We start from the raw sequence: 26,681 nt of genomic DNA, 5'->3' as shown, positions 1-26,681 counted from the left end.
GCCACCGGTCATCCACCCACATTCACCCACACCCTTGATAAAGTCGCTGTCTTGGCCCTGGACAGTTAATTTTTCTTGCCTTTAGGGGGGATGGAGCATACTTTTGCTAGTCATGTGGATCACATACATATATACATATGTATATATATGTTCCTATGATTAAGTACCCTAGATGGTACGAAATGCGTAAGGCTTTTTTATAGCATGTATGTGTATTAAAATAAAGTACTTATGATTTTACTTCAATTTTGAGCTTCTACTCTACTTTTTGGACCTCCGGAGTGCCTGCCTTTCCTATTGATTGGATCACATTTATGCTGTGGAGAATCATAGATGCAAATGTGTGGTTAAAACCATGACATATGTATCAAGGCAAATTTTGTCAATGATAACACTACAAACATCATAGTACAATATTCAGGGGCTTAGCAGAAGGGTGATGCTTTTGATGTTAGGTGATGCATACATTTGATCGAAAACTCCATTTAACACAATGTACTATGCAGAGCACTAGTGTGTGTGTGTGCATAAATGTGTGCTCCAAACTAATTTACAATAACTCAGTGTTATTTTCTCCTTTTGGTGAAAGTTGTGTCTTGCAGCCTAGACCTGGTAATGTTATCAGATGTAAATGGCTTCCACTGAGCAAATATAAAAAAAATCATTACTCAGACCTAAAATAAATAGCATACTCAGTGAATTGAAGCATTAAATTTAAAAAAACTTTTTAGTGCATCTGACTCACCTTAAATTCTACTTTACAAAGAAATGTTTCTCCTCTTTAACACCACCAGCATTTTAAACCAAAAAAGAATATGAACAATCACCTCACAATGTGGGGCTGTTTCTGCCTATATTCTTCTGTGCTCATGTAAACACAAAGGGGGAATTCACAAAAGTGTAGCCTTTTTTGCCGTAAAAGTGGTGTAAAATACACCACCGTTTACAGACATTTTTGTGAATGTGTCATTAAAACTACATAAAAAATATGCAAAACCGACATTTTAAACAACAGCATTTTAAAAATGGAGTAACTCCAAATGAAATTCTTTCCCAAGTTTCAGATCGATTCTCAGCAGTGCTTTTCTTTGTTTCCTCCAATCTTCATTTCACACCTTTTGTAGATGCCCCATTGGGGGTCATTAGCATATTAAATGAGATTAGCAGTCTGTTGTCATGGGAAAATTTTCTGTCTCACCCTAGAATAATAGGAGCAAAAAGACTCATTAACATTTTTTTATAAACAAGTAAAAAAATGATTGATCAAAGTATAATTTATACAGAGTTATATATGAAACGTTTTAACTCTGATATGCATTATTTTTCTAGTTTTAACTTAATGATTGAGGCAATAATAGTGTTTTGAGTGAATATATTGAATCAATCTTTATTTAATGGAGAAGTTAAGCTTCCCTGGCAAATTTTTAGTATTAGTACTGCCACACAGCCCCCTGCCCAACATGTCACTGATACTTGTGCTCCTATAGCGTGTCCAAAAGTACAGAGTGGCTTAGCACTGTTGGCCACCACCTTTAGCTCTGTCACTTCTCAACATCCATCTTGCTGATCAGTAGGCAGCACATGCACACTAGAGGCACTAGAGAAACTGTGTAACTGGACTACTGCACATGTTCCCAGTTGAAATCCATGACAGCCAAAGATGGTGATGTGGTTTCTGGATGTACACTGGGCCACAATTAAGTTATCGGAAGTGTAACTGATCTGCTTGGAGAGGGAGCATGGAGGATCAGTGCTCTGGCACTAAAACAAAAACAAAAAAAATTCCAGGAGGTTTTACTTTTCCTTTAACAGGAGACAGCACCTTCTGCATAGAACTCATGTGGTGCTGCATTTATCAATTGAGATTACTGAGGAAATTGAGAAATCAACAGAAATGTTAATTCATTAGTAGTGATGAGCGAATCTGGGCCATTTCGCTTTGCGAAAAATGTGAATATTTGAAAATAACACACATCAAAGAAAACTGTTGTGCACATAATTTTTTTGATGTGCATGTCAATTTTTTGCTTTGCACTGCAAACCTTTGCACCCATTTTAGCAGCTTCTTAAAGTTCGTGAGATAGATTGTAATTTAGTATCTAGTTCAAAAATTGTCCTTTGAAATATTAGAAATGCATTCTATTTCTCCTAGAAAAAAAGGAATATTATAGAAATTGTTATAAATTGCTATAGTTATTCTTGATTACTATAATACAATCTATCTCTTGTTCTAATAGTGAGTTCTACCACCGATCCCATTGTCTGAACTGTGTGGTTCTTTAGCCAATCCACACTGAACCAGGAATTAGGAATATCCCAGTCTGAAAAAAACAAAAAATATATGAGAATTTCGTAGTTACTGGTTCCCCGGGGATGTAACTGAGAGCCACTGTTTTAAGCATGAATATTCTTGTTTAGGTGCCATTCAGCTGCTATACTTTAATTAAACGGAGTAGTGTTATGGGTCAGATGTGAAAGTGCAATTCTATACAAATGTTTTAATAAGGATTTAATATTTAATAAGGCATATGCATAACAAATAGGCACATTTTCTGTTAAATTGAAAGACAGATAAAAGCCTGTACAGGGCCTTGCTAGACAGCTAGACAGCAGGGCATTACTATTCTCCATTTTAGTGACTACAATAATAATATGAAAGATTATAAAGTTTAGAGAAGTAATTTAAAACTGCAGATTTTATGATGACCTTCACCATTCATATTACAGCATTATGTTCTTCTAGCATTGACTTTTTATTACATTTTTGACATTACATTGAGGAGAGTAGTCCATGAACACAGAACCAAGGTCCACTCAACATAATAAAGTACAAAACCTGACAGTGTCCTATTTGATTCTTCTATTTTAATACAGTTCTATATTTTGATTAGTTGACTTTAGGGCTCATTTAAAACTGTAACCACAGTTGAGGTCATGCAAAAATAGACACAGTGGTTGTGCTTATTGACACCATTCTTTTAAGATACTTGAACTAGAACTTCCCTAGGTGCCAGAGTGTCCATATCACCTTCTGTTCCAAATTGTATGCAACGCAAGTGCACCTATTGGTAACCTTGGAGCTACCCTGGAGCTACAGCCACCTTCAAGCTGGGGGTCATACCAGGACTCCCTCTGTGCCAGATTTCTTGCGAAGGTGCCCAGAGACTGCCCTCATTCCCTGCCCCCCCCCGCCACACACCTCAGGATCACACCTACAGAGCACTGGGGACATGTCACGCTGAAGTTTTCTGTGTGTCCTGGTCCCAGTGCTCCGTATGCATGCAAATTTAGGTGCGTGTAGGCATCTGTGTTTCACCATTGGAGGATTGTTTCACGAAATGGGCAGAAAAATATGCCATGGAAAAATTTGGCGCCTGACAAAAAAGTGTTTTTCAGTGTTTCACAAATCATGAATGTTTTGGCGAAACGGGACAGATTCACTCATCACTAATTCTAAGTGCTCATAATATTTTTAGCTTTCTGTAGCAAATGAACCCCTAGGAATCTGACGTGCGTAAGCTATATGGGATATACTAAGAAGTAATTTGGACTAGCCAGAACTGGATCAGTACTTGGAAAGACAGTGCCGATCAATATATAGATTTATGTGTGTTGGCTTTTTATATACGATTGCGGATTACTAAGAGTTTTTAGAGCTTTCAGAAAAGTGAAAAACTGAGCCCTGAATTCTCCAACAGTAACAAGGAAAAGAAAGGAGTGGTGCAAAACATCATCTTTAAATGCTTTAAATGATTCTTTTAAAAGATGGATGTATTTTATTTTCCTTTTTTAATGGAAACATCGCTTTGTGTTGTAACCAATGTAGATATTTTGTTAAATTCCCCTTTAAAAAGTGGTAGGAGTAGCATATAAGGACCATGACCATATAATTATTGGTATTAACCTAATTTAAATGCATTTGCTAATATAAAAATAGAGTCAACAGGAACATTACTGTTTCATATTTGGGATTGTTTCCTATGTTGACATGGCACTTGTATTTTGTGTGCAAGAGTCAAAAAGTTCCACTGTTCATCCTCTGAACAAGTCTCCATATAAATCCAAACATTCATCAAAGGGTGTCCATCTCTGTACATTCTGAACATCTCTTTAAAAGTCCCTTAACTTCTGGACATGTCAAGTTTCCACTTTTTCTTAATACTGTGATTGTTTTTTGAGTGGAGGGATTTTCTCAAGACTTTGTTGATACTGAAGAATGTTGATATTTGTCTATACCAAGAAGAAAAAACGTCTTCTCACTTCTCCATGCAGCTAAGGATGCACTAGGGAGACTTTTGCCATTGTTAAATAAGCTTTTATTTGTGGTTAGACCATATGGTGTATATGTATAGAGAGATATGTGTTTTAAAAAGTGGCGTGAAAATTATTTATAAATCTCCAGTGTAGTCCTTTTACACATGAATAAAGGCAATGTAATTGAACTGTATATAAAGGTGTGAATTATTTATTTACTTAAGATGAACTCCTAAAATCATTCCATTATTTTACAACGCCACATATCTTGTGTAAACCACTGAAGTCAATGGGACAAATTCAGGCAGCAATTCTGAAGTGAAAAGTGGAGTAATATGCTATGTGGCAGCACTTAAGTTAACACCTCTTTTTAATGTGAAAATGTTACAATTAGCTACAAATTCACTCAAAACAATGCCAGCTATTTAAATATATGTTATTGCAGTAGTAATGCGCAATGCATTTTACGCAACTTTTTCAAGCAAACACATCTTTTTGAATTCACTGTTTTACACATTTGTAAAAAAGCACTGTGCAGAGTTATAAATATGTGTGATGTTATGCATTGGTATTGGTAGTGATGAGCACATTTTTTTTTCCAGGCATGGATTTGCTGTGAAATTCTGCATTTTGCCATTGGCAGATTTTTTTTGTGAAACTGCCTCAAAAATTAATTGCAACAAAAATATTCGAGTGAGGGAAAAGCTGCGGTTGCATCAATAAAAGTAGTGGCCAAAATAAGTCGTACATGTAAAAAAAGTTGTGCAGTAACCAGTTTTGCGAATTTTTTAAACGAATCGAAATGGGCCAGATTCACTCATACACACTACATATGGGATGTCCTGAATTTTTCCGTGTCACCTTGGTAGCGAAACAATCAGCCAATGGCGAAATGCAGAAATTCGCCACAAATCCATGGCAAATTATTTTGTCCATCAGTAGTACGAAAGGATTTATTGAATTGTCTACAATATAGTTACTATTTGCAGCTGTTTTTTTTTACTCAAGTTGATCATTATGACTGTCATTTCCAGTCAGCATAATAAAAATATTAGTTTAACCCCCCCCCCCCAGCCATAACCTTTTACATTCCCTATACCCAAGAAGATCACACATATTCAAAATCTTAAGTGCTCATGTTGTTAAACCAAACCTGCTGCTAGACTTGCTAAAGAAACTGATTTTATGGTAAATACAAGATTTGTAGCTACCTCTACCCCCTACCTTCTTAATATGTAAGCAACAGGTGATATAATCCTAACAGAATATATAAAATAGAAAATACATATTATGATGGTGTAAAATGTATACATCTGTTTTATTATTTTGTACTCTGTAGGTATACTGCACCAATTCTCTCATCCTCACTGCACCCATTTCTCTCATCCTCACTGCACCAACCTCTATCATCTCAGCTCAGCCAGGCGTTAATACTGCCTCTAATGCATCTAATGGTACCTTCCCTACCTTTTCTTGTAACATTATTATCATGACTATCAAATGTCTTCTCTGGCAGTGTTCAAATTATCATTTAATTGTTTTGGATGGCTAAGAAAAATCTTTATGGGGATTTGGTAAGATTTATCAAAACATTATTAATTGGTAGATATAGAAAATATCAACATGACAGTTGGCAAGTTAATAATACGCTATTTAGATTACTGGTCAGCTAGCAAACCATGCCACAATAATGCTGATGTTTGATCTCTTTATACTTTCCTTGTTAAGAACAGGCTTAACTTTTAGACAAAGTGATTGCATTCATAATCCAGAGATAAGAAAAACTAGCAGTCATGTGTGCTAAAGTGTTCCTGCCTGCCAACTATGTGTCTTACCTGTTTCCCAGCCAGCTTCCTACTTAATCCCTACTCTAAATTCTACAACCTTTGGTCCCTGATACTCAGCTTTAGCCTATTAGTACTTAAAGTAAGAACTAGTTGGCAAAAGCAAATGATAAGAATAGTAACCGTTAGAATGATTAAAGTTTAAAAAAACCCTTTATTACTGGGATCAGTCATGGACCCTCATTTACATAAATCATCTCAGCAGATAAACTACATTTCTCTTTCCAATGTCAAACCCCGTTCTTCACCCTTTTCCCTTCACTACATGTTTTGCATACCAGATCATCATGTATATCCCATTGCCTTTACTTCTACTTTACTTCTTCCTCCAATAAAATTAATGGTCAATGTCAATTCAAATCAAAGATTCATAATTTATCATTTTAGAATCAAAGACAGCATCTCCTGGGTAGAGGAAGATTTATTATGCTTTGTAATTTTGTTGAGAGTCACTTAAATCTTTTAAAAATAAAATACATTTTGCATGCAAAAAATATTAAATCATATTTGTTGAACTACATTGGAAGCCATGTTTTAATTCATCGCTACTGTAAATTTCAAAAGCTATAGTAAATGCAAAACTTTGTATGTTGTATGCTTTCTCCTTTTATGTTAAATTTCACTTGATCAGGCTTTGCTGTAGAAAAATTGGAAATATGTTACTTACTGTATGTGACATACTTTATAGATGTCACATTATACAACAGCTCAGTGCCTTTTTAATCAGTTATTAGAGCCCTTCCCTGCTAAAACTTCCAGCAATATTGTCAATACCAGTCTCCTATATGCATATTGCAGGGTAACCATTGCGTCTTCCAAAGATAACAGTATCTAGTATTTGTGATTGTTTTATTGGTGGGTTCTTCTGGGTCAGCAAACCCCACCCAATATTCAAATATCCTGTTTTAGCCAATCTTGGTTAAATAAACAAAAACAAAAAAATAGGTATTGTGTTGCTAAACCACCTAAACAGCAAAAAAGAACTAGAAATAGCTTGCCGCTTCTATAAATGACCCTAATGTTACAAGCACTTGTAATTATTATAAGATAATAATAATAATAATAATAATAATAATAGCAAATTTTAACTAATTGCTGTGTGATTTCATGTAATAAAAAGCTTATATTATTTCCTAAGATTGTATAAATAGTAAATAGTGCCAGATATAGGAAATAAAGTCAACACTATGATCAGATTAATTATTTACATTAAAAATAATAATATGATAAAAAATATTAATATTGTATAGAAATAAGTACAGCTAACCTTATGCAAATGAAATATGCTATGAGATCGATTTTGGTTTAAAAAGAAGTTCAACTAAAGCAAATTGGCTTATTTTACTTTGGGTCTTGGAAGTGTAAAATTTGTTGCCTTGTAGGATTTTTCTGACAGACACAACTGTATATAGATAAGAAACAAAACCGTGCATATCTTTTTTTTAAGCAAAGGCAAGGTTATGTCAGTTTGTTTTAAAGCTGGCAGGATGTTGATCCAGGGAGAAATCAATCCCTTTTTTTGGCTGTAGAATGGTTTTTTGTTTGGCTTCCTCTGGATCAACAAAAAGGATGTCTGCCACTTAAACTCGATGGGCATTCTGTAAGCCTAATTTTTATTCTTAACACCGTTTTGAAGATATGTTATTATAAAAGAGCAGAGGCTACAACTACATGTAAACATTACATATATAAATATTGTAAATGCATACATTTTATGAGCTTAGTCTATGCTTTACGTAAGCAGCACATATACATATATCTATTGCTACTGTGTCAGAAACTTTGCAGTGTGATTTTTTTAATTCACTTTGCACATTTTATCTAAAACTGTACTTTACTCATGTGACTTCTTGAACAGAATAAAGACACCCTGCTAATTTTTGCTAGTTACCTTTATTTTTAGTGTTTAGAGGTAGAATGGCCCATCCAAGTAACATCAGATAGTGTTTATTTGATTTACAAAGATATAGAGCATACATGTACATGTTAACAAAATATTGCTGTCTTAGTTTTAAACCATTAACAGCCAGGGTATAGGTTGCCTTGGGGATAAGTTTTACAAGGAGCTGAGATAATCTGATTTGATGAAGCATGAAGTTGAATTGGTAAAGCAGGTTAGAGTGGACAAGTTTACACTTGATAAACAGCAAACCTTAGGGAGCAGGTGGGGAACAAACAATACAGTTCTTGTATAGAATTGTGAGTTTTAAGGACAGCATAGTATTGGCTCGAACACAAAATTCTCAGTAGACTTAATGCATTTATGGGCACCTATTTCAGAAGATTGAAACTGCAATCAAAGTGTACTATATGCACTTGATTCAGGAGTCCAACACTCAGAACAGGACCTTCATCAAAATGGGACATTAGCAGATAAGCAGGCTGAAATAGTCAGGGCTGTAGCAAAGTATGATCAAAGATGAGTAAAATTTTAAATAGTGACAACTTTCACAGCATCTACCCAATTTCTAATCTAGAAATTGGTTATAAAAAAGTTTAAAATATAACCTCTATTAGATCTACCAAAGCAAGAACAAAGCACAAACAGAAATATAGCAGGAAAGGGACAAGAGAGAATAAAATGCACAAGGAAAATCAATGACAAGGCTAGGTCATGTATGGAAGGAAAAGGATGTCATTAATTTGTGGCCATAAAGAAATAAAAATGGGTACTCAGATGAGTTTAACAATATTTATTTAGTTTGACATAGTCACCTGTACTGAACTATATAAATATCTTTCATATTTGCAAGCAAAGAAAAACACTGACCATGACCAGTACAAGGTCATAATGATGGGAATCAAAGTTGTTTGAAAATGTGCATGCTTTCAACGGAGGTTGACTGACCAGTATAATCAGACAAAGCATCCAAAAAAATGACTCCTCATGAAATCATCTGGGACATGAATACTAGATATATCATATATCATAACACTCTTCCTCACTAGCAAGTCCAGGCCCTTTCTGTGAGGGATAATCTATATAAAGCTAATATCTAGTGATGGGCGAAATGTTTCGCCAGGCATGGATTTGCAGCGAATTTCCACGTTTCGCCATTGGCGTCCAAAAATAGCCACGCAACGAAATAATAGCCGCGGGCGTCAAAAGAATAGCCATGCGACAAAATAATAGCTGCGGGCGTCAAAGGAATAGCCGCGCGACAAAAGAATAGCCGCGGGCGACAATTATTTTTTGACGCACGTCATTTTCGCCATTTCGCATATTTTTCGCTGTTTCGTGAATCTTTTGAAAGATTCGCAAATTTTCCAGCGAAGCGAAATGGGACAGATTCGCTCATCATTACTAATATCCTTTTTCCATGTAGCCTAAATTGTAACAGTTTCTGAAACCATGAATCATGCATTGCTTCTGTCCTGTTTTCTGAGTTTAAAGGCAGGCATGTTAGATCTGCAGAAAACTAGTAATAGAATATTTCTTATCTTTGGTAAAATCTATATAAAAAAAGCATGCCATATTTTAGCCAATAAAAGCATTTTATATTGGTAGATATTTAAATAACATTTAATCAATCAATAAATAGCCATGTTAATTTTAGGGCAAGGCAATATTGTTCTGATCTCTTTCATGACTTTCATGTCTCTGACATGACTTTCATATACATTTATTTTACCAACTACTAGTTAAACCCTCCAAGCAGTTACCTAGGCCCTCACACTATTGTGTCAACTATAAAAACAACAGCATATAATTAACAGCTGATAAATGCAAATCACAAAGAAGTTATTTCAACATATTATCACTAAGATATATATGTATTGTGAAAATGTTTAGTCAACCTGGTAAAGATTTGTTCACTACTGAAGTTATATATATTTATATATATCTTATTATTTAAGAGGGATACTGCTAAATAAACTTAGAATAACAATTCAAAAACTCACTAAATTCATGAATTAACTGCTACTTTTAGTTTAGAAAAATCTTTCCCCTCTTCTTTTTTATTGTGTTTCCATCATGTTTTAAAATCTTTATTACACTGTATGCAACACAAGGGTTGTGCTGCATACAGTGTATTGCTCAGCTACATAAAGTACTGAAAAAAACTGCCATTGGATATATATATCATAAGCTGAGGGTGAAAATTTGATTTTCTCCATCTTTTCATTTTGGATATAGAATAAGTTAAAAGGATTCTGTCATGATTTTTATGGTATACTTTTCATTTCATAGTAACATAGTAAGTTAGGTTGAAAAAAGACATACGTCCATCACGTTCAACCATAATGCCTATATATAACCTGCCTAACTTCTAGTTGATCCAGAGGAAGGCAAAAAAAAACCCCATCTGAAGCCTCTCTAATTTGCCGCAGAGGGGAAAAAATTCCTTCCTGACTCCAAGATGGCAATCGGACCAGTCCCTGGATCAACTTGTACTAAGAGCTATCTCCCATAACCCTGTATTCCCTCACTTGTACTGAGAGCTATCTCCCCTACCACTGTATTCCCTCACTTGTACTGAGAGCTATCTCCCATAACCCTGTATTCCCTCACTTGTACTGAGAGCTATCTCCCCTACCCCTGTATTCCCTCACTTGTACTGAGAGCTATCTCCCCTACCCCTGTATTCCCTCACTTGTACTGAGAGCTATCTCCCCTACCCCTGTATTCCCTCACTTGTACTGAGAGCTATCTCCCCTACCCCTGTATTCCCTCACTTGTACTGAGAGCTATCTCCCATACCCCTGTATTCCCTCACTTGTACTGAGAGCTATCTCCCATACCCCTGTATTCCTTCACTTGTACTGAGAGCTATCTCCCATACCCCTGTATTCCCTCACTTGTACTGAGAGCTATCTCCCATACCCCTGTATTCCCTCACTTATACTGAGAGCTATCTCCCATAACCCTGTATTCCCTCACTTGTACTGAGAGCTATCTCCCATACCCCTGTATTCCCTCACTTGTACTGAGAGCTGTCCCCCATACCCCTGTATTCCCTCACTTGTACTGAGAGCTATCTCCCATAACCCTGTATTCCCTCACTTGTACTGAGAGCTATCTCCCATACCCCTGTATTCCCTCACTTGTACTGAGAGCTATCTCCCATAACCCTGTATTCCCTCACACTGTTAGAACTGCTTTCAGGTAACCTATTGTTTCTCCTACTATTTTGCTACCTTCCCATTGTTCTTTTAATCAGCTTGTCGGGGGGGGGGGGGATGATATCACTCCAACTTGCAGCTCAGTAGTAAAGTGTGACTGAAGTTTATCAGAGCACAAGTCACATGGCTGTGGCGCCCTGGGAAATGAAGAATATGGCTAGCCCCATGTGAAATTTCAAAATTAAATTATAAAAAAAAATTTGTTTGCACTTTTAAAAAAACATATTCTGCTACAGAAGCTCTAGGAAAAAAAAAATTATTTTCCCGTGACAGTTTTCCTTTAAAGGAGAAGGAAAGGCTAATAAAGAGTTAATCTGAAGCTGCAGGCATACCTTCAGTTGTCTTAATAGTGCCCTTAAGTCTCCCCATATTTCACCTGTTCAGAAGATCTGAAGCCAAACAGGAGGAAAAAATGCTGAGCTGTGTAAAGAAAGTTCCCATAATGCCACACTCCTGCACAGACACCCAGACCAAGTGAACATGCTCAGTTAGTAAGTCTATGAGTCAGCTTCCTGCTGATTGGCTCAGATCCACATTCCTAAGAGGGGGAATTAGTTCTTAGCATTCTTGAGGGAGGGGGGAGCAGGAGAAAGCAGAGAACAGAAAGCTGCGTGTCTGTGGCACAGGAATTACAGACACAAGAAATCTTTTTTCAGAGAAGTCAGTGCAGTGTTTCTGTGAGTGCTTATGGCTGTATTTACATAGACCTTTCTGATAAAGCTTACTTAGTTTTTACCTTTCTTTCTCCTTTAAGTAAGCACATTTTTGACTGTAGAGGTCACTGTAACCTGGAGAGAGTACCCTGGAAGAAAACCATTATCTATGGAAAATACAGTATAATACATTGTTGTATTGTAATACAATATTAAATATATTATACCTATTTTTTTTTTTTTTTTTTTTGCAAGTGTTGGGATTCGGGTTGGGGTTATTTTAAAAGCATATCATGAAGCAGGTTCTAATAAATTTCTTGCTTTCCAGTGACAGAATTATATGTTTTTTGAAAGGTTAAAGAAATAAAAAAATGTATAATTCAAGCAAGTAAACAGCACATTTTATTTGTTTATATCAGTATCTGGAGTGGATTGTTAGCATGGGCTTTTCTAACATGCACAGGCTTAATGATGTAGCTTATATGTGTGTGAGCCTTAGGCATTTATAAAGGTTTAGTGTTACAGCATTTGTTAAACACAGTTGTGGGAATTAAATATCAAATTCTTACTTTCAGCAATATCTGTATTCCTGCCCATCACTCACTCTAAGGAAACCATGTAATAAAAGGTGCAATGTGGTTTACAGTTATAATTGCCTACAGCAATTATAGCTGCTTTAGCCACTAAAATAGCATTCCAGACATTGCTTAAATAATGTTATGCTATTTTTTTATTATAATTTTTATTGAGTATTTCCAGTGTAACAAAGAGAAAATGCAAGAATAGCACATCTGAATTTACATCATATTAATTACAGAGCATGTAATAAGTATACAACAAGCTTTCTCAACATGGCAATAGACAGTGGCTCTGCATTCCAGATAGAGTCTTTGGGGGGGAGGAGAATGGGGAGAATGAGAATTGTGGGATCCAGTATAGGATAAACTATAATAGGTAGAAGAGTGGGGCTGGGAAGGGAGGGAAAAAAAAGGAAGATGGGTCCCATAGTGAGTATAAAAAAGGGAGCTATCCACTTCTCAGTCTCAAATTGAGGTTAATGTTTTATATTCATCTGTCTCCATTTGCCAGTAAATTATTCATTTGGTTGGGGGTTGTAGATAAGAGTTCTAGAAACAATACAATTTCATGATATTATTTATCTAGTCCTGAATTGTAGGGGGATACAGCAATTTCCATTGTGCGGGGATTATTCTGTTTCTTAGTACTAACCACATGCGGGTCCCAGTAATATTTTGTTTTGGTTAGTTTCCAAGGGTTGCATTGCAACAGGGAGAATACTTTGTACAATGCTGCAGAAAATAATAGCACCTTTTAAAAGGGAAGGAAAGGTAAAAACTAAGTAAGCTTTATCACAATGGTCTATGTAAATACAGCCATAAGCACTTACAGAAAAGCTGCACTGAGTCCTCTATCAAAAGAAATGCAGGATTTCTTGTCTTTCTTTGTGTAAACATGTTCTTTGGTATCAAACTTCCTCTCTCAGAAAAATCCTTCATTCCTGGAGGAGTCTGCACAGCTGACTCCTCTCTCCCTTCACCTTCTTCCCCTCCCATAAGGATTCATAAGAATTCACTCCCCCTCCCATCAGAATGTGTGATCTGAGCTACCAGCCCGTAGAGCTGCAACACAGAAGCTACAGAGACCAAGCTAAAATTGCAGCTGCTACCTTACACAAATGGAGGGAGCTTCTTAGGCTGTATCTGCTTTCTGTAGAATAAATATAGCGTTCTAGCTTGTGCTGATGTGGCTTATCTATTGGCAGTAAAATGCCAAAATGCCTTTCCTTCTCCTTTAAGGAGGTAATACAAGTAGTAGTACAAAACCACATTTTGCACATGCTGATTCAATAGTAGATATATACCTAGGTACTGTAGGCAATTAATTGTAATAATCTATGGGTCTAATATGATATACCTTGTTCTTGTTATAATATGTATTCTAAATAAATGTGTAATATTAATAGGAAGAAAAAGTATGCATGGTTTGTTTTAAGAGAATTCAGATGTTTTTGCAGCATTTTTATACCAAGACTCAAATTATATGTGTGGGATTATAGTATGACCATTCATTAAAAGAAAATACATATGAAAACAAGAAATGAGAAACAAATATTCTTTGTTTGTCATGTTATTTGGAATTGATGCTGTAACAAATATTGTAGCAATCAAGACAGACTGTGATACCAATCTATTCTAGCAACTCATTTATTATACTTTATAATGAAGTGTATAAATGGTGTTAGAACTTCTGCAGTAAACACATTTGTTTTTAAAAAATACACGGTAATGGTACATTTATACTGAATTGATCTGAAGAACTTTTTTATTTGCATCTTATAGGTGTGTAGAGATCCATGAAGAACATTTGATCCCTGTTCATCACCACATCATTTGATGCTAAATAGCTTATTAGTCTTCTCTTGCAGAACACTACATGGCTCCTTCCACATGTAAAAAAAAGCCATATTATGAACAGGTAAAGCACTGGCTATCTCAACATATTTCTCAGATTCAATGCAACCCTAGCAAAATAACAGAATATCTGTGCTATTATGAGAAATTGTTTTGGATAGTCAGTGCCCTAAAATTAGTAAAAAGATGTATTTTCTGTGTTTGTTCTGCAACCTTCAGATTTGGAGTACAAACTATATTGTTTCAAGTATTTACACCAGGAGGCAGGTAGTAGCTTGAAAATTAAAACGGAAGAGGATTAGAAGAGGCATTGAAAAAAGATAGGCAAGGAAGTAACAAGTCTATGTACTTTTTGGGTTTATGGGATCTCCGACTCCAGTAACCAGGGGGACCTGTCACCCTAAAAAATAATTTCAACTCCTTTTCTATCATGTTACAGTCACAGCAGGCAGTCAGGAGCCATTTTGTGAACAGTGTTATTAATGCAAGATTTGTATCACCTCAAAATCTAATTCATTTGCCAATCTACGAAGTGCTGAATTGAAACTCATTGTAATTAAAAATCTAAGCTTAAAATCATATATTGCCTGCCCCGCCTTTGTGCCTCAGACATAGAGGCGGGGCAGGCAATAATACCTGAGATTGACAGCTCAGATTTTTTAATACATTTATAACAGGTATAAATGATTTAATTACAAAAATAATGTGGGTTTCATGTTTAATTTGTAAAGGACTTTTATTATACAGCTTTTTATGTCTGGGTGACAGCTTCCCTTTTAGCTTTGAACATCAAGGATTGTTGCAAACAATGTGTATACATTTAGAACGACTCTCCTATTTATCATTCATTCTGCTTTTGAGCTACTACCTAGTTGCTATGCTGATTAAATCCTTGGCTTTTTTCTTAATGGCTTGTTTATAATTTGTTGGGGAAAATTTAAAAATGTATGTTTTTTAGGCCCTCTCAAAAACTGGCATACACATACAGTCAATGGGGCACATTCTGAGGTTTTAAAAGTGGTATAAAGTGTTCATGGTAACACTGCTTTCTGTCTGAACATGTTTTACTCATGAAGAATCTTAAATAAGTGTAATAACATGAAATACCATGGCATTAAAGGTGTAGGAATGATACAATCAAAATTAGGTTAGGTACGCCCCCAGTGATTGTAACCGCTTACCTTATAACAAGGGCTGGTGCTCCAGTTCAGATATATAGATAGATGATAGATAGATAGATTAGAATTTCATTAAAATGTGCATTCCCTGTGATAGGAATATGATCAAATGATTTAACATTAATGAGATTACCCAAGTAAACCAGGCTACCAGTTTATGTGCTCTGACATTTAAATGTTGTAGTATTTTTGATCTTTCAAGAACAACCAGCAGCTCATTGATAACATATGTGCTCATGCTGTTCTGGCAGCATTCAACTCAAAATCCTAGATTTATCAAGGCTTCTGCTGTCAGTGAATTTCACACTTCCAGAGTCATTTCTCATATTGCTTTTCCTTTTTATCGTTCTATAGCAAAAGTTGAAAATTGTAAATTTTCAGTGGCTGAGACTTTTGTTTTCTTTCATTTCAATGCCCACTGCCAAAGGAAAGATGGAGTGCTGTAACCATGACAATGTAAAACTCTAGTTCTAGTCTAAAAATGTAATGGAATTTTCACACCTGAGGACCTTAGCCATGACCAGGAGCTTGCTTATAAATTCTATTTTAAAACCTACATTTTTATTAATCAAGCCAGTTAATAAAAGTTGTCTTCTCCTTGATGCACTACTAGTTAAACTGTTAAAGTTTTATCCTTAGGGAATTTTTAGTTTTAACAAGTAAAGCTGTGGTTTTAAAAGTTTTAATTATACGTCGTCTACAAATGTTTGTTTTTACCTTTAAGATAATGTCCAGGAAAGCTAAATATCAACTTCAGATTGGGTGTAGCACAAGATGTCTTTCTGTAAATGGAAACTAGTAATTTTAACTTCACAATATTCTATTGTCTCTTATCTAATGACTCACCAAGTGCTTCCTTTAGTTTACACTATGATTATCGTATATCTTCTGTTCAGATTGCTTTTCTCTCTTTTGGTATTAACACACCATAACTGCTAAGAGGTAACAACAAGAGCTCATTAGAAGATGTATCAACACTGTCCACCTTTATAATTTTTCTCATCTATCACCCCATGTTGGTACAATGACTATAGGGCATATTTATTATGTATGTAAAAATGTAAAAAAAAATATATAGTGTGAAAATTTTAAACATGTCAGCCAGCTTCAGTGAACCAGTCTGTCAGAAGATATTCTTCTTCAATGGAGCTCATATTGTTTGTTTTTGCTAAAATAGTGGTTCAAAACCTGCAGGGTTTACTCTCAGGGGGCCCAAAGCATATTTTTAGTTTTGGGTATCTTTGCCTGACCAAATATTGACCAACAAAGGAAAAAATTATAAAAAAACATTTGAAGACCTCTGTCCAAAGGGCTATGACATATAGTATTAAAAAAGCTCTGCTATACACTATTGATTATATAAATTGTCTAAGGAAAACTATCGATTATGAATATTGCATGAGGAATAACTAGAGACAAGGATTCCCATCAGAACCCTCACTGTGAACAAACCTGACTAAAAGGACAGCTTTGAAAAATTATTCCATGGAATTCTTTTGAAGATATTTATACATCTTTGAAATTGTGGAAATGGTCAGGAGCCAAAACTAAGAGTGCCCCATACATTTAAAATTATAGACAATATTTGATACAGAAGAAATTATGGTTTTGGGATGATGTGTTTTAACCTCTGTTCATACCTGGTTAAAGAGACCCTGAAAAACAGCTCTAAAGTGTTTTGGTTTATTTTTGTATGAAAATAACAATCAGAAAAATATTAACACTATTATTTTCTTTGCCTAACCTATAGTTTTTTTAGACTCCCAATATGCCCCTGATTCTTTTCCTTCAGCTCCTCATATACTCTGTCAACCTACCTTTGAGCCTTATGCAGTATTAGTGATGAGGGAATCTGTCCCATTTCACTGCAATGAAAAAATTGTGAAACCACACAAAAACACATAGATGTTAATAGAGGTTTTTATTTTTGTTCACACACTATTGTTGCAGCCATTTAACTAATTGTTTCAGTCATTGCATAATGGCAGGAAAACATGCTAGTGTCAAGATGGCAGCAACGTTCAGTAAATCTGCGGAAGGAGATTTCTCATTCCTCTTCAAATCCTATGTGTAAATATTTTGTTGGTTTGTTTTTACTCGCATACCTAGTATGCCATGGGCCCAAATGCAGTGGAAAGTGAAGGGCCCAACAAAGAAAGACTTGAACATAAAAAATCTGTCCTAAGAAGGAGTAGATCAAATATACAAAGTGGACCTTTCTTGCCCTGCTCTTTAAAGCATCCTTGTTGCAAACAGGTTATCACCAATAGTTTTAGTAAATATATTTTCTGCTTAGTAAATAAAGCTTTACTAAGGCTTAGAAGAAATTGTTATAGTGGTCCCATGTGAAAATCCCATTATTTTCATTTTGCATTGATTATATCCGTACCCCATGGGGAATGGGAACAAACAAGACTCTCTTAAAATATGTCTGAATTGGAATTGTCACTGTGAACAAAGCAGACTGCAGCGGCTTTTATTTTTCTAAGATGATGCTACTGGAGATATTTCTACTGCATTGATGTTGTGTAAATTGTCAGGGATTGAAACTAAGAAAAATGAGCTATATGTTTAAAATACAGTTATTTGCATAATTGGATCTACTTCTGTATACTGGTAAAAATCTGTAATTCTGTTTATATATTATATACATTTATCAGAACCCAGGCTTTTGTTTCTTAGGGACTGTTTAACAGCCGGAATGTACAGATTCTATTTAATCGTTTTACCTTGTAGTTCCCAATCAGCATCAGTTTGTGAATAATTACTGCCATTACTTAATTATTGTCATGAGGCTTCTTACACCTCACTTGCTTTTCTCAGAAAATACAATGTTATGAACAGCTCTTACAATTGTGTCCTTGCAGGCTTGTTATTTTCTGTGTGCCTCGATGAAATAAACATAGCTATATTTTTGTTTTCTTTTTAATAAAAGCAGAAAGATTGTAATCGGTACAATATGCTGAAACCTTCTCACATGTGCTTTTAGAATATTATTATTTTTTAAGAAGGAGAGAAATGGCTGGTTAGGCTGTGTTTATCATTTTTTTTTCTTATGATCCAAAGGGAGAAAAAAAAAAAAAAAGAAAACAAACATTTATGATCACTCAGGTTCTTTCCTCGGGCATGTTGAAAACTGAGTAGCGTGACAAATAATCTCAGAATTGTAGATGTGTATTTAATATAAATCTCACTCTTATTCACAGCTCCTTATGAAATCTGCCCTGAGGATTATTTGATGTCTATGGTATGGAAAAGAACCCCAGCTGGAGATCTGGCATTCAATCGATGTCCTCTCAACGCCACGGGTAAATGCTTCCCTAAACAAAAATATATAAAGCTTTATTTAATGTGCAAACGGTTTTATTTGCTTCTTGCAGCCTTTCTGTGTTTATGATTCTACTTAAGAAATAATCTTTCTTCTAAACTGAGCAAATCATATCCAGATAGACTAAAATATGGAGCAGAAGCTTTCCTCTGATTTTATACTGTATGCGTGCTAGTTCAGCATTGCTGTGTAATCTAACAAATTTTTCCTGCATTTTGTTTGCCTCATAGGCACCACTAGTAGACGCTGTTCACTCAATCTTCATGGAGTAGCCTTCTGGGAACAGCCAAGCTTTGCAAGATGCATATCAGCTGAATACAGACACTTGCAGCTTTCAGTAGGTGCAAAGCCAGCTTTTGTCCTTGTTATGCTTATTTCACATTTATGCAACTGTGCAAAAGAAAAAAAAAACATGTGATCCGTTTTTATCTGCTGAGAAACAATACAGACTGTTCAAAGGAGGGAAAACAGGCTTTCTGTTGCCTGTGTTACATAGCTCTATATCATTTTGATTTCTGAATGCTTCTGTTTGTCATGTGAAATCCAACATCAGAGCAGAAAATGTTTTAAATATAGAGTAGCAAATTCACAGAAAAATATGTCCATGCTATTTACAGTATGGGACTGAATTTTTCTTTTAGCTTGTGATTTATGCATTTTCTCTTGGTCTGTTATCTTTTACCTTATACTTTAAATAATACATTATATTTGCCCTATACTACTATAGTGCAAATATATAGTAAAAATATTTTTTTTAGTGCAGGGCAAGACTTCGTGATGTCAGTGGATCAAATACAGTACAATATACCAGGCAATTGGATGTCCTTTTAACTACCCCTCTATTACCCCTCTCTGTCCCTTAAGCTATCATTTTAAATAGTTGTTGGCACTGGTAGGCACTATACTGCTGCACAACCTATACAGGTATGGGATCTGTTATCCGGAAACCCATTTCTGTTATCCAGAAAGCTCTGAAATTACAAGAAGGCCATCTCCCATGAAGTTTACTTTTTTCTTTGTAATAATAAAACAATGTCTTGTACTTGATCCCAACTAAGATATAATTAGGGTTATGTAATAAAAGGCATTAAATGTGCCCAGGAGCAGTAACCCATAGCAACCAATTAGCAGGTAGCATTTACTGGTCACCTGGTTAAAAACAAACATCTTATTGGTTGCCATGGTTACTGCTCATGGGCAAACGTAGTGCTCTTTGTTACTGTGAAGGAATAAATGCTTATTGGAGGCAAAAAATCCTAGTATGTTTAAAGTACATGTCAACCCCCAAAATAATTTAGCCTAAGAAAACATAATTTTAAGCAACTTTCCAATGTGAATTTATTAAAAAAATGTTTAGTGCTTTTAAAGTTATTTGTAAATGTAATTGCTAATGAAAGCAGCATTTGCTGAACTTCTGGTTGTTACTTTATAACAATGTTGCAAACATCAGTCTCCTCCAGCAAGTCAGGTCTGTCAGTCTGTTGGCTTGTGTTACATTGTTTCAACAGTCTGAGCCAAAGACCGCTTTTAATGGCAACTATATATACAAATAATTAAAAATTACAAATATGTAATGAATGTATATTGCAAAGTTGCTTAAAATTATGTTTTCTTTTATTAGAGAAAAATTATATTTTGGGTTGACTTGTTCTTTAATTCATGTTTAAAAGATTTTTATTAGACTTAAATTATGGAGATCCAAATTACAGAAAGATCCCTTATCCAAAAAAACCCTCCAAGTCTCATACCTGTACATGTTTCACCCTGGTATAACACTGTTTAATAAATATAAAGGCATCCATTTTACAAAAAAGTGTTACTCAGTAACCCCTCAGCAATGGTACAGACCATTTGTCAAGCACGTCTTGCTAAGAGCTTCATTAGGTAGAACCTATCAGTGGGTAGGTAACATTGATTCGTTTACAAGAAAGCTGTGTACAAGCCCTAGCCATCATGCTGTTTTCTTACATGTGGAGATCATTGTGTTATTTTGACTACATAAAACTATACTGTAATCAAACATTGGAAGGGTGGACATGCAGTTGTTACATAAGGTTGAAAAAAGACTAGAGTCCATCAAGTTCAACCCATCCAAGTAAACCCAGCACTCACAACCCACACCTACCAATCTATACACTTACATACATAAACTACTGTTCTATGAAAGAAATATTGTATTTAAAATGTTTAGCTCAAATTGCAGGAACAAAGTACAAAGTTAGTATTTCACAGATCCAAAGGGATTTTTCACTGGAACATTTTTATGCATTGTAATTGGGTTACTGATCTTGAAGAGCTAGGGAAAACTTGTAATGGGCAGGTTGTGCAGAACTATAACACCCAACTTTACCAAAAAGGTTGAGCAAACACTGTTAACATACCCTTTAATGTCTTCACTGATTGAAGTAAATCTTAAACCTAATGAAGAGTGTTTCCGTTTCTGCACTCCCTGTAGTTATCCACTCCATTAGGAGTCATGGTTAATGTTGCATTACCATAAAGATAACTGGTCAATGACAGATTAACAACATTAATGAGTCTCATGGATGCATGCAGCTGCCCACTGTTGTGTCCACAATGCCTAGTATAGATTCTTAATGCATTGGACCTGCATAATGTGCTGCAAATTTTGTTAAAAAGTCAAATTCCACTAGTATAGATTGGTTCATATATATCAAAGATATGTTACTCCATGGACCATGATTTGTGATATCAAGCAATCATATCCATCAGTTACAAAGTACACACAACACATTAAAAGAGAGGTGTAAATCAAGGACATGAAAAATCTAAGTATACCTTTGTTTGGCCATAGCTGGTCAAGTCAGAAATGTATACTATCTAAGTTTGAACTGAATTGCGGCCGGGGATCATTACTTAATATCAGATAAATAGAGGGGGTCCTAATCTGTGTACAGTATATTGATGAATGTCTAGATTGTGCTATATTTCTAGTTAATAAAACAATGCAGCAATAATCTGTTCCCATCAGGGGTACTATCAGTGTTGTAAATATAACTATTAAACTGAAATTATAACTTTATTTAATGCATTATTTATGCAGTATGGGAACCCACAGCACAGCTGTTGGCCAATTTCGTCTTGTCATATCCCGCAGTTAAAGATATCTCTTGTATGTCTGTATATATGTGTGTGTGTATAAATATCCCACACACATATACTGATCTATACTTTATATGCATTTGAACATTACAGATTAAAGAGCATCTTGCTAAGGGTCAACGCATGTTAGCAGCAGAAGGGATGTCTCAGGTGACCAAAACGCTACTGGATTTAACTCAGAGGAAGCATTTTTATGCAGGGGATCTTCTGATCTCAGTGGAAATCCTTAGAAATGTCACAGACACTTTCAAAAGAGCAAGCTATATCCCTGCCTCTGATGGAGTACAGGTAAGAGATATAAAGCAATCACGTTGGACTTAAAATAAAATCAGGAGTGTGTTTCCTGTAACCCTCTGTGAAGTCTAAGCTGCTTTTTCCTGTGTTTTATTCACTGCCTCACAATTATTCATTTTATATTTGCACGTTATAGCTTTTTGAGTAGCATTTAAAGTTATAAACATTTTTATGAGTTTTATACTTTTTTAATGATGACATTTTGCTTTAGTGGCTTCATATTAAAATCAGTTCCATCTTCACGGAATGATGCTGTCTTTAAAAAATAGATACTGATAGAAATTAAAGTTATAATGTGTTGTATATGGAATAATGAAATCATTTATCTTTTTGTTACTAACTGCTGCGCACAGCACAAAACTCTGTTACCCAGAGAGCATTACAACGGCTTCACACATCACACACTATATAACAAAGAGACACTTAAAAATTATACTACAAAAAGCTGGTTAAATTGTTCTCTGTGTACCCATTTAAATGGGCTTGTCTCTGGGTACATTTTAACAGATGCTTTGAGATACATGAGTCTCCCTCTCATTATGCTCGAGTGTTTACAGTTCTTTGCGTTTTCATTGACCTGTATGTAATAAAATATGTTTGTAAGAAAGACAGGGGAGTAGTATTGTATACGCTTGGCGTGACAAAAATGCACTGTAAGTACTTGAAAGTTGCTGTCAGCTATTTGCTTCTGGAAAGAATGTTTGGATTTCTCAAGCTGGGCTCATTCCAAAGAAATCCAGTTAGCAAGAACATGATATAACTGCAGTGCTAATGTCAGAATGGACAAGAGCCAAGGACAAGTAAATCCTATGGACATGGGTTGTGACTGCTTAAATGACACCTGATGAAGTGAAATACAAGTGATGCTACTACCAGAACTCTAGGGGACAGGGTTCATTACATTTTTTTTCCCTTTCTAAATAAGGATACTGTTTGCCAACCTATATAATGAATTTTAAGATGGAAACGCTCATGATGCCACTAATAGCATCTCCTGTGTTTGCCTTATTCACATCTTCAATACCTCCATTAAAACCTGATCTATGTTATTTTTCAGAACTTCTTTCAAATAGTTAGCAATCTCCTTGATGAAGAAAACAAAGAAAAATGGGAAGATGCACAACAGGTAAAACATATGGCGTTCTCTAATATATTAAGCAAAGGACATGTTTCAAGAACAATCAGATTATTATATTGTATTATTTGTATTATTACAGTACATTGTTTTTTCTTAATAAAAGACAACAGTCTTTTAACTTCAACTCCTTTGGAAAAATAAGATAATAGATTTTAAGAGAAGTGAATTTATTTTAATTAAGACTTACCAGAGCAATTTTTGATATTCAGTATGGCCTTTGATTTGAACAAATACTAGTTTAAGACACAGGGGGGTGCAGGGCCCACCGGGCTTCTGCCTCAGGGGCCCCTGCACCCCCCAATGTCCCCCTCTGTGGCCTTCACACACCTCCCCGCAGCCCTCCTCACCTGTCTGACCCCGCTGGAGGAAGACAAGAGGAAAGGTGGAGCGTCCTGCGGGGATTGGGTCTGGGCCGCCGGCGCCCCACCAGAGCCGGGGCACGACCCTGGTTTGAGACTCTGAATAGCAGGATTTATAGACAGACCCAAATCAGTGGTGATTTCTATATTTTTAAACAGAGCATTTTCCGAATGGCTTGGGTGATGCTGCAAAGATATTTAGCAGCTTCTTGTGTGGGTTATTATGAAATACAGTGTATATGCTATGGGCAGTGATAAGGAAGGCTGCAGCAGCCTGATATGCAATGCTGTATGTTTTATGTGTATTCCAAACACCTTTACAAAGGTGTTTAGTTTATTTATCTCCTGGCACTTTCCCCTATATGCAATAAATGGCATAAAGTTTGCTAAGGTGCAGTAACCCATAACAACCAATAAGATGTTTACTTTTAGACAGGTGACCATAAATGCTACCTACAGAATAATTGCTATGGGTTACTGCACCTAGACAAACTTAGTCATTTTTATTACATCACCCCCTTTATCTTTTATTTTTTATTGTTATTATTATTAAAGGAGACAATATTCAAAACAAATGTAGTATCTGTAATATGTGCCAATTTTGTGTATCTTTGTTTGTAATGTCCTTAAGGTCAGAGTTGTGCTTGTTACTAAGACCAGTAAAGCACCCGAGTGTTGCTAAGGGAATTTCTCTCATCTTTAGCTGCTGGATTTAAATATAGTGGTTTTCCTGGCTAGTGCATTAACATTAATGCAGTGAAATCATTACAATATATATAAAATATAATACAGCAAATTATAAAAACATCCATATTTCTTAGCATTGCTGTAAGACTATTAAGTACACTCAGTGTTATTGGAGAAAGACATAAAGAATGCAAAATCCCATAAAACAAACCCTTATTCCTCATCGCTGAATAAAGAAGGGTGACTTTGTGACAATATTAAAATTGTGATAAACTAATGAGTTTATTGTTTTGAGATACTCTTTTGAAATAAGTATGTGACATGTTAACTGATACACAAAATGGAAAATGGAGTTGATGGCTTAATGATCCTGCTACAAATATACATTGGATATTAGAAAAGCACAAACAGCAACTTTCATTAATGAGCCATACTTGGTAGCCCACAGAGTTATTCTAAACAGTACTAAAAGTTAATGAAACATTATTTCTGTGGTTTGGTTTATGAATTGCTGTATTTACATTGCTTCCTGCGTAAAAAATATACTTTTCCGTCAGAAAGTGGGTTCTTTTCTATCAAGTGCAGCTGCACAGGCTAGTACAACTTCAAATTAATTCTTAGTGTGATGAACCAGTAATTATGGTTTAAAAATGGATCAGATGTATGGCAGCACCCAATTTCCTACAATGCTGCAATACTGCAGCTGTCTTCTGAAAAGTCGCTGTTGAGATTCCAGATGAAGCACAAATTCAGTAGTCATACCAACCTAAAATAAATGTGTCTAAAATTTATTGGGAAAATGTTGGTGTAGCACTAATTACATAAGGTGCCTACATGTGAGTGTTTTATAGAGTAAATAAATATCTATATATAGATACATTAGAATCCATATAATTCTAAATTCACTGCATTCTTCACTTTAGCTAGGAGACTGTGGGTAAATGTATTTTATTTAAAAGCTACTTTCCCTGGAAGCTTGTTGTGCTGCTCAGAACGACACTGCTAAAGATTAAGTGAATAGCTCTATTTTATGTTGATATTTTATATGAGTAACCATTTTATTGATTATGTAATCCAGTGCTTGCAATTGCCTTTGTAATTTGTCATTGTAGATTTACCCAGGTTCTGTGGAGTTGATGCAGGTGATTGAAGATTTTATACACATTGTTGGCATGGGCATGATGGATTTCCAAAATTCATACCTCACAACGGGAAATGTAGGTAAGTAAAAACACATCTTCTTTTATAATGAATTGATAGCTTGATACTTGATTGGACAAATCTATTGGAACTACAGAGAAGAGCTCAAGTACGGCTTTGTATTGTCTGCCAGCTTTGACCTTTCTTTCATAGTAGGTAAGCCATGCCTTCTGTAAAAGTGTACAAAAAAGATTTATTAGCTGTTGGGTCAGTAGTTAAAACATGAGAAAATGGATAGATCTATGCCTGATATACAGTGCAAAAAAAAGATGGCAAAAAAGAGCTGTATCTGTTTAAGGCTTTTAAAAATACTTTTTTTTAAATAAAGGCTGAAATAAAAAAGGTTGACATACCATACCTCATGTAATTTTGATGTAATGATAAATCTCCCCCATGCCTGTTGGGCATTTGCTTCCTAAATTTATTTGTAACAGTGCTTTTCTGCTAATTCTGTGTAATGCTTCTTTTTTACCTTTTTACTTACCCCTTACCCTTTGAAGAAGCTGAAAAGTACACTGAATGTATCCGCTTGAATGGAAATACTTGCTCCAGAACAGGCATGAGAGCTTTTACTATTATGTAGCACTCAGGGTTCTGGTCAAGAGGTCCACAAGGAAAAAACCCTTACACAGTAAAGTCTGTCATTTCCATGGTAAACAAAAAGTACTGCAGCTGAAACATTGCATTAGTAATTTGACCATCTGTGCCTCTTAGACATGTTTTACATTGGCTGCAATACTACAAAGTCACCATCTACAATGTGTTTTGATGAATGTAAAAACTAATGCAATCATATAAATAAATTGTTCTGTGAGACTAGCAGGCCCATAATTTTATTTATTTTATTTTGGCTATTCTTATTAAAAAAAAACTATAATTCTCCAGAAAATGCTTAACAATTCTGGCTTCTTGGCTTTATTATAAAGTTGGTGCATTTATCTATTGCTACACACAAAAATAAACAAAAAGCAGAGAAAGTTGAAATCTACTTTAAAGGTTCTACAGTATAGCTTGATATTGCTAACCACAAGTTCACTTCTTCTACGGCTTGTCAGTAACGTAGTTGG

At 35.3% G+C, this 26,681-nt stretch overlaps 1 protein-coding gene across 4 annotated transcripts in view; it reads left to right on the top strand.

Moving 5' to 3' along the window:
* The window catches only part of adgrb3 (adhesion G protein-coupled receptor B3), a 475,647-nt gene that overhangs the window by 243,872 nt on the left and 205,094 nt on the right, over positions 1 to 26,681 (top strand). For all 4 annotated transcript variants that reach the window (XM_012963496.3, XM_004914501.4, XM_002936321.5 and 1 more), the window contains 5 exons: positions 18,692 to 18,793; positions 19,044 to 19,150; positions 22,030 to 22,224; positions 23,288 to 23,356; positions 25,527 to 25,635. In XM_012963496.3, coding sequence (XP_012818950.1) covers positions 18,692 to 18,793; positions 19,044 to 19,150; positions 22,030 to 22,224; positions 23,288 to 23,356; positions 25,527 to 25,635 — 582 coding nt within the window. The remainder of the gene's footprint in view (positions 1 to 18,691; positions 18,794 to 19,043; positions 19,151 to 22,029; positions 22,225 to 23,287; positions 23,357 to 25,526; positions 25,636 to 26,681) is intronic.

The sequence above is a fragment of the Xenopus tropicalis genome, chromosome 5 (assembly GCF_000004195.4).
Source record: "Xenopus tropicalis strain Nigerian chromosome 5, UCB_Xtro_10.0, whole genome shotgun sequence".
Taxonomy (NCBI): domain Eukaryota; kingdom Metazoa; phylum Chordata; class Amphibia; order Anura; family Pipidae; genus Xenopus; species Xenopus tropicalis.
The sequence above is the reverse complement of the archived record's forward strand: the minus strand, read 5'-3'. Positions and strand labels throughout refer to the sequence as shown.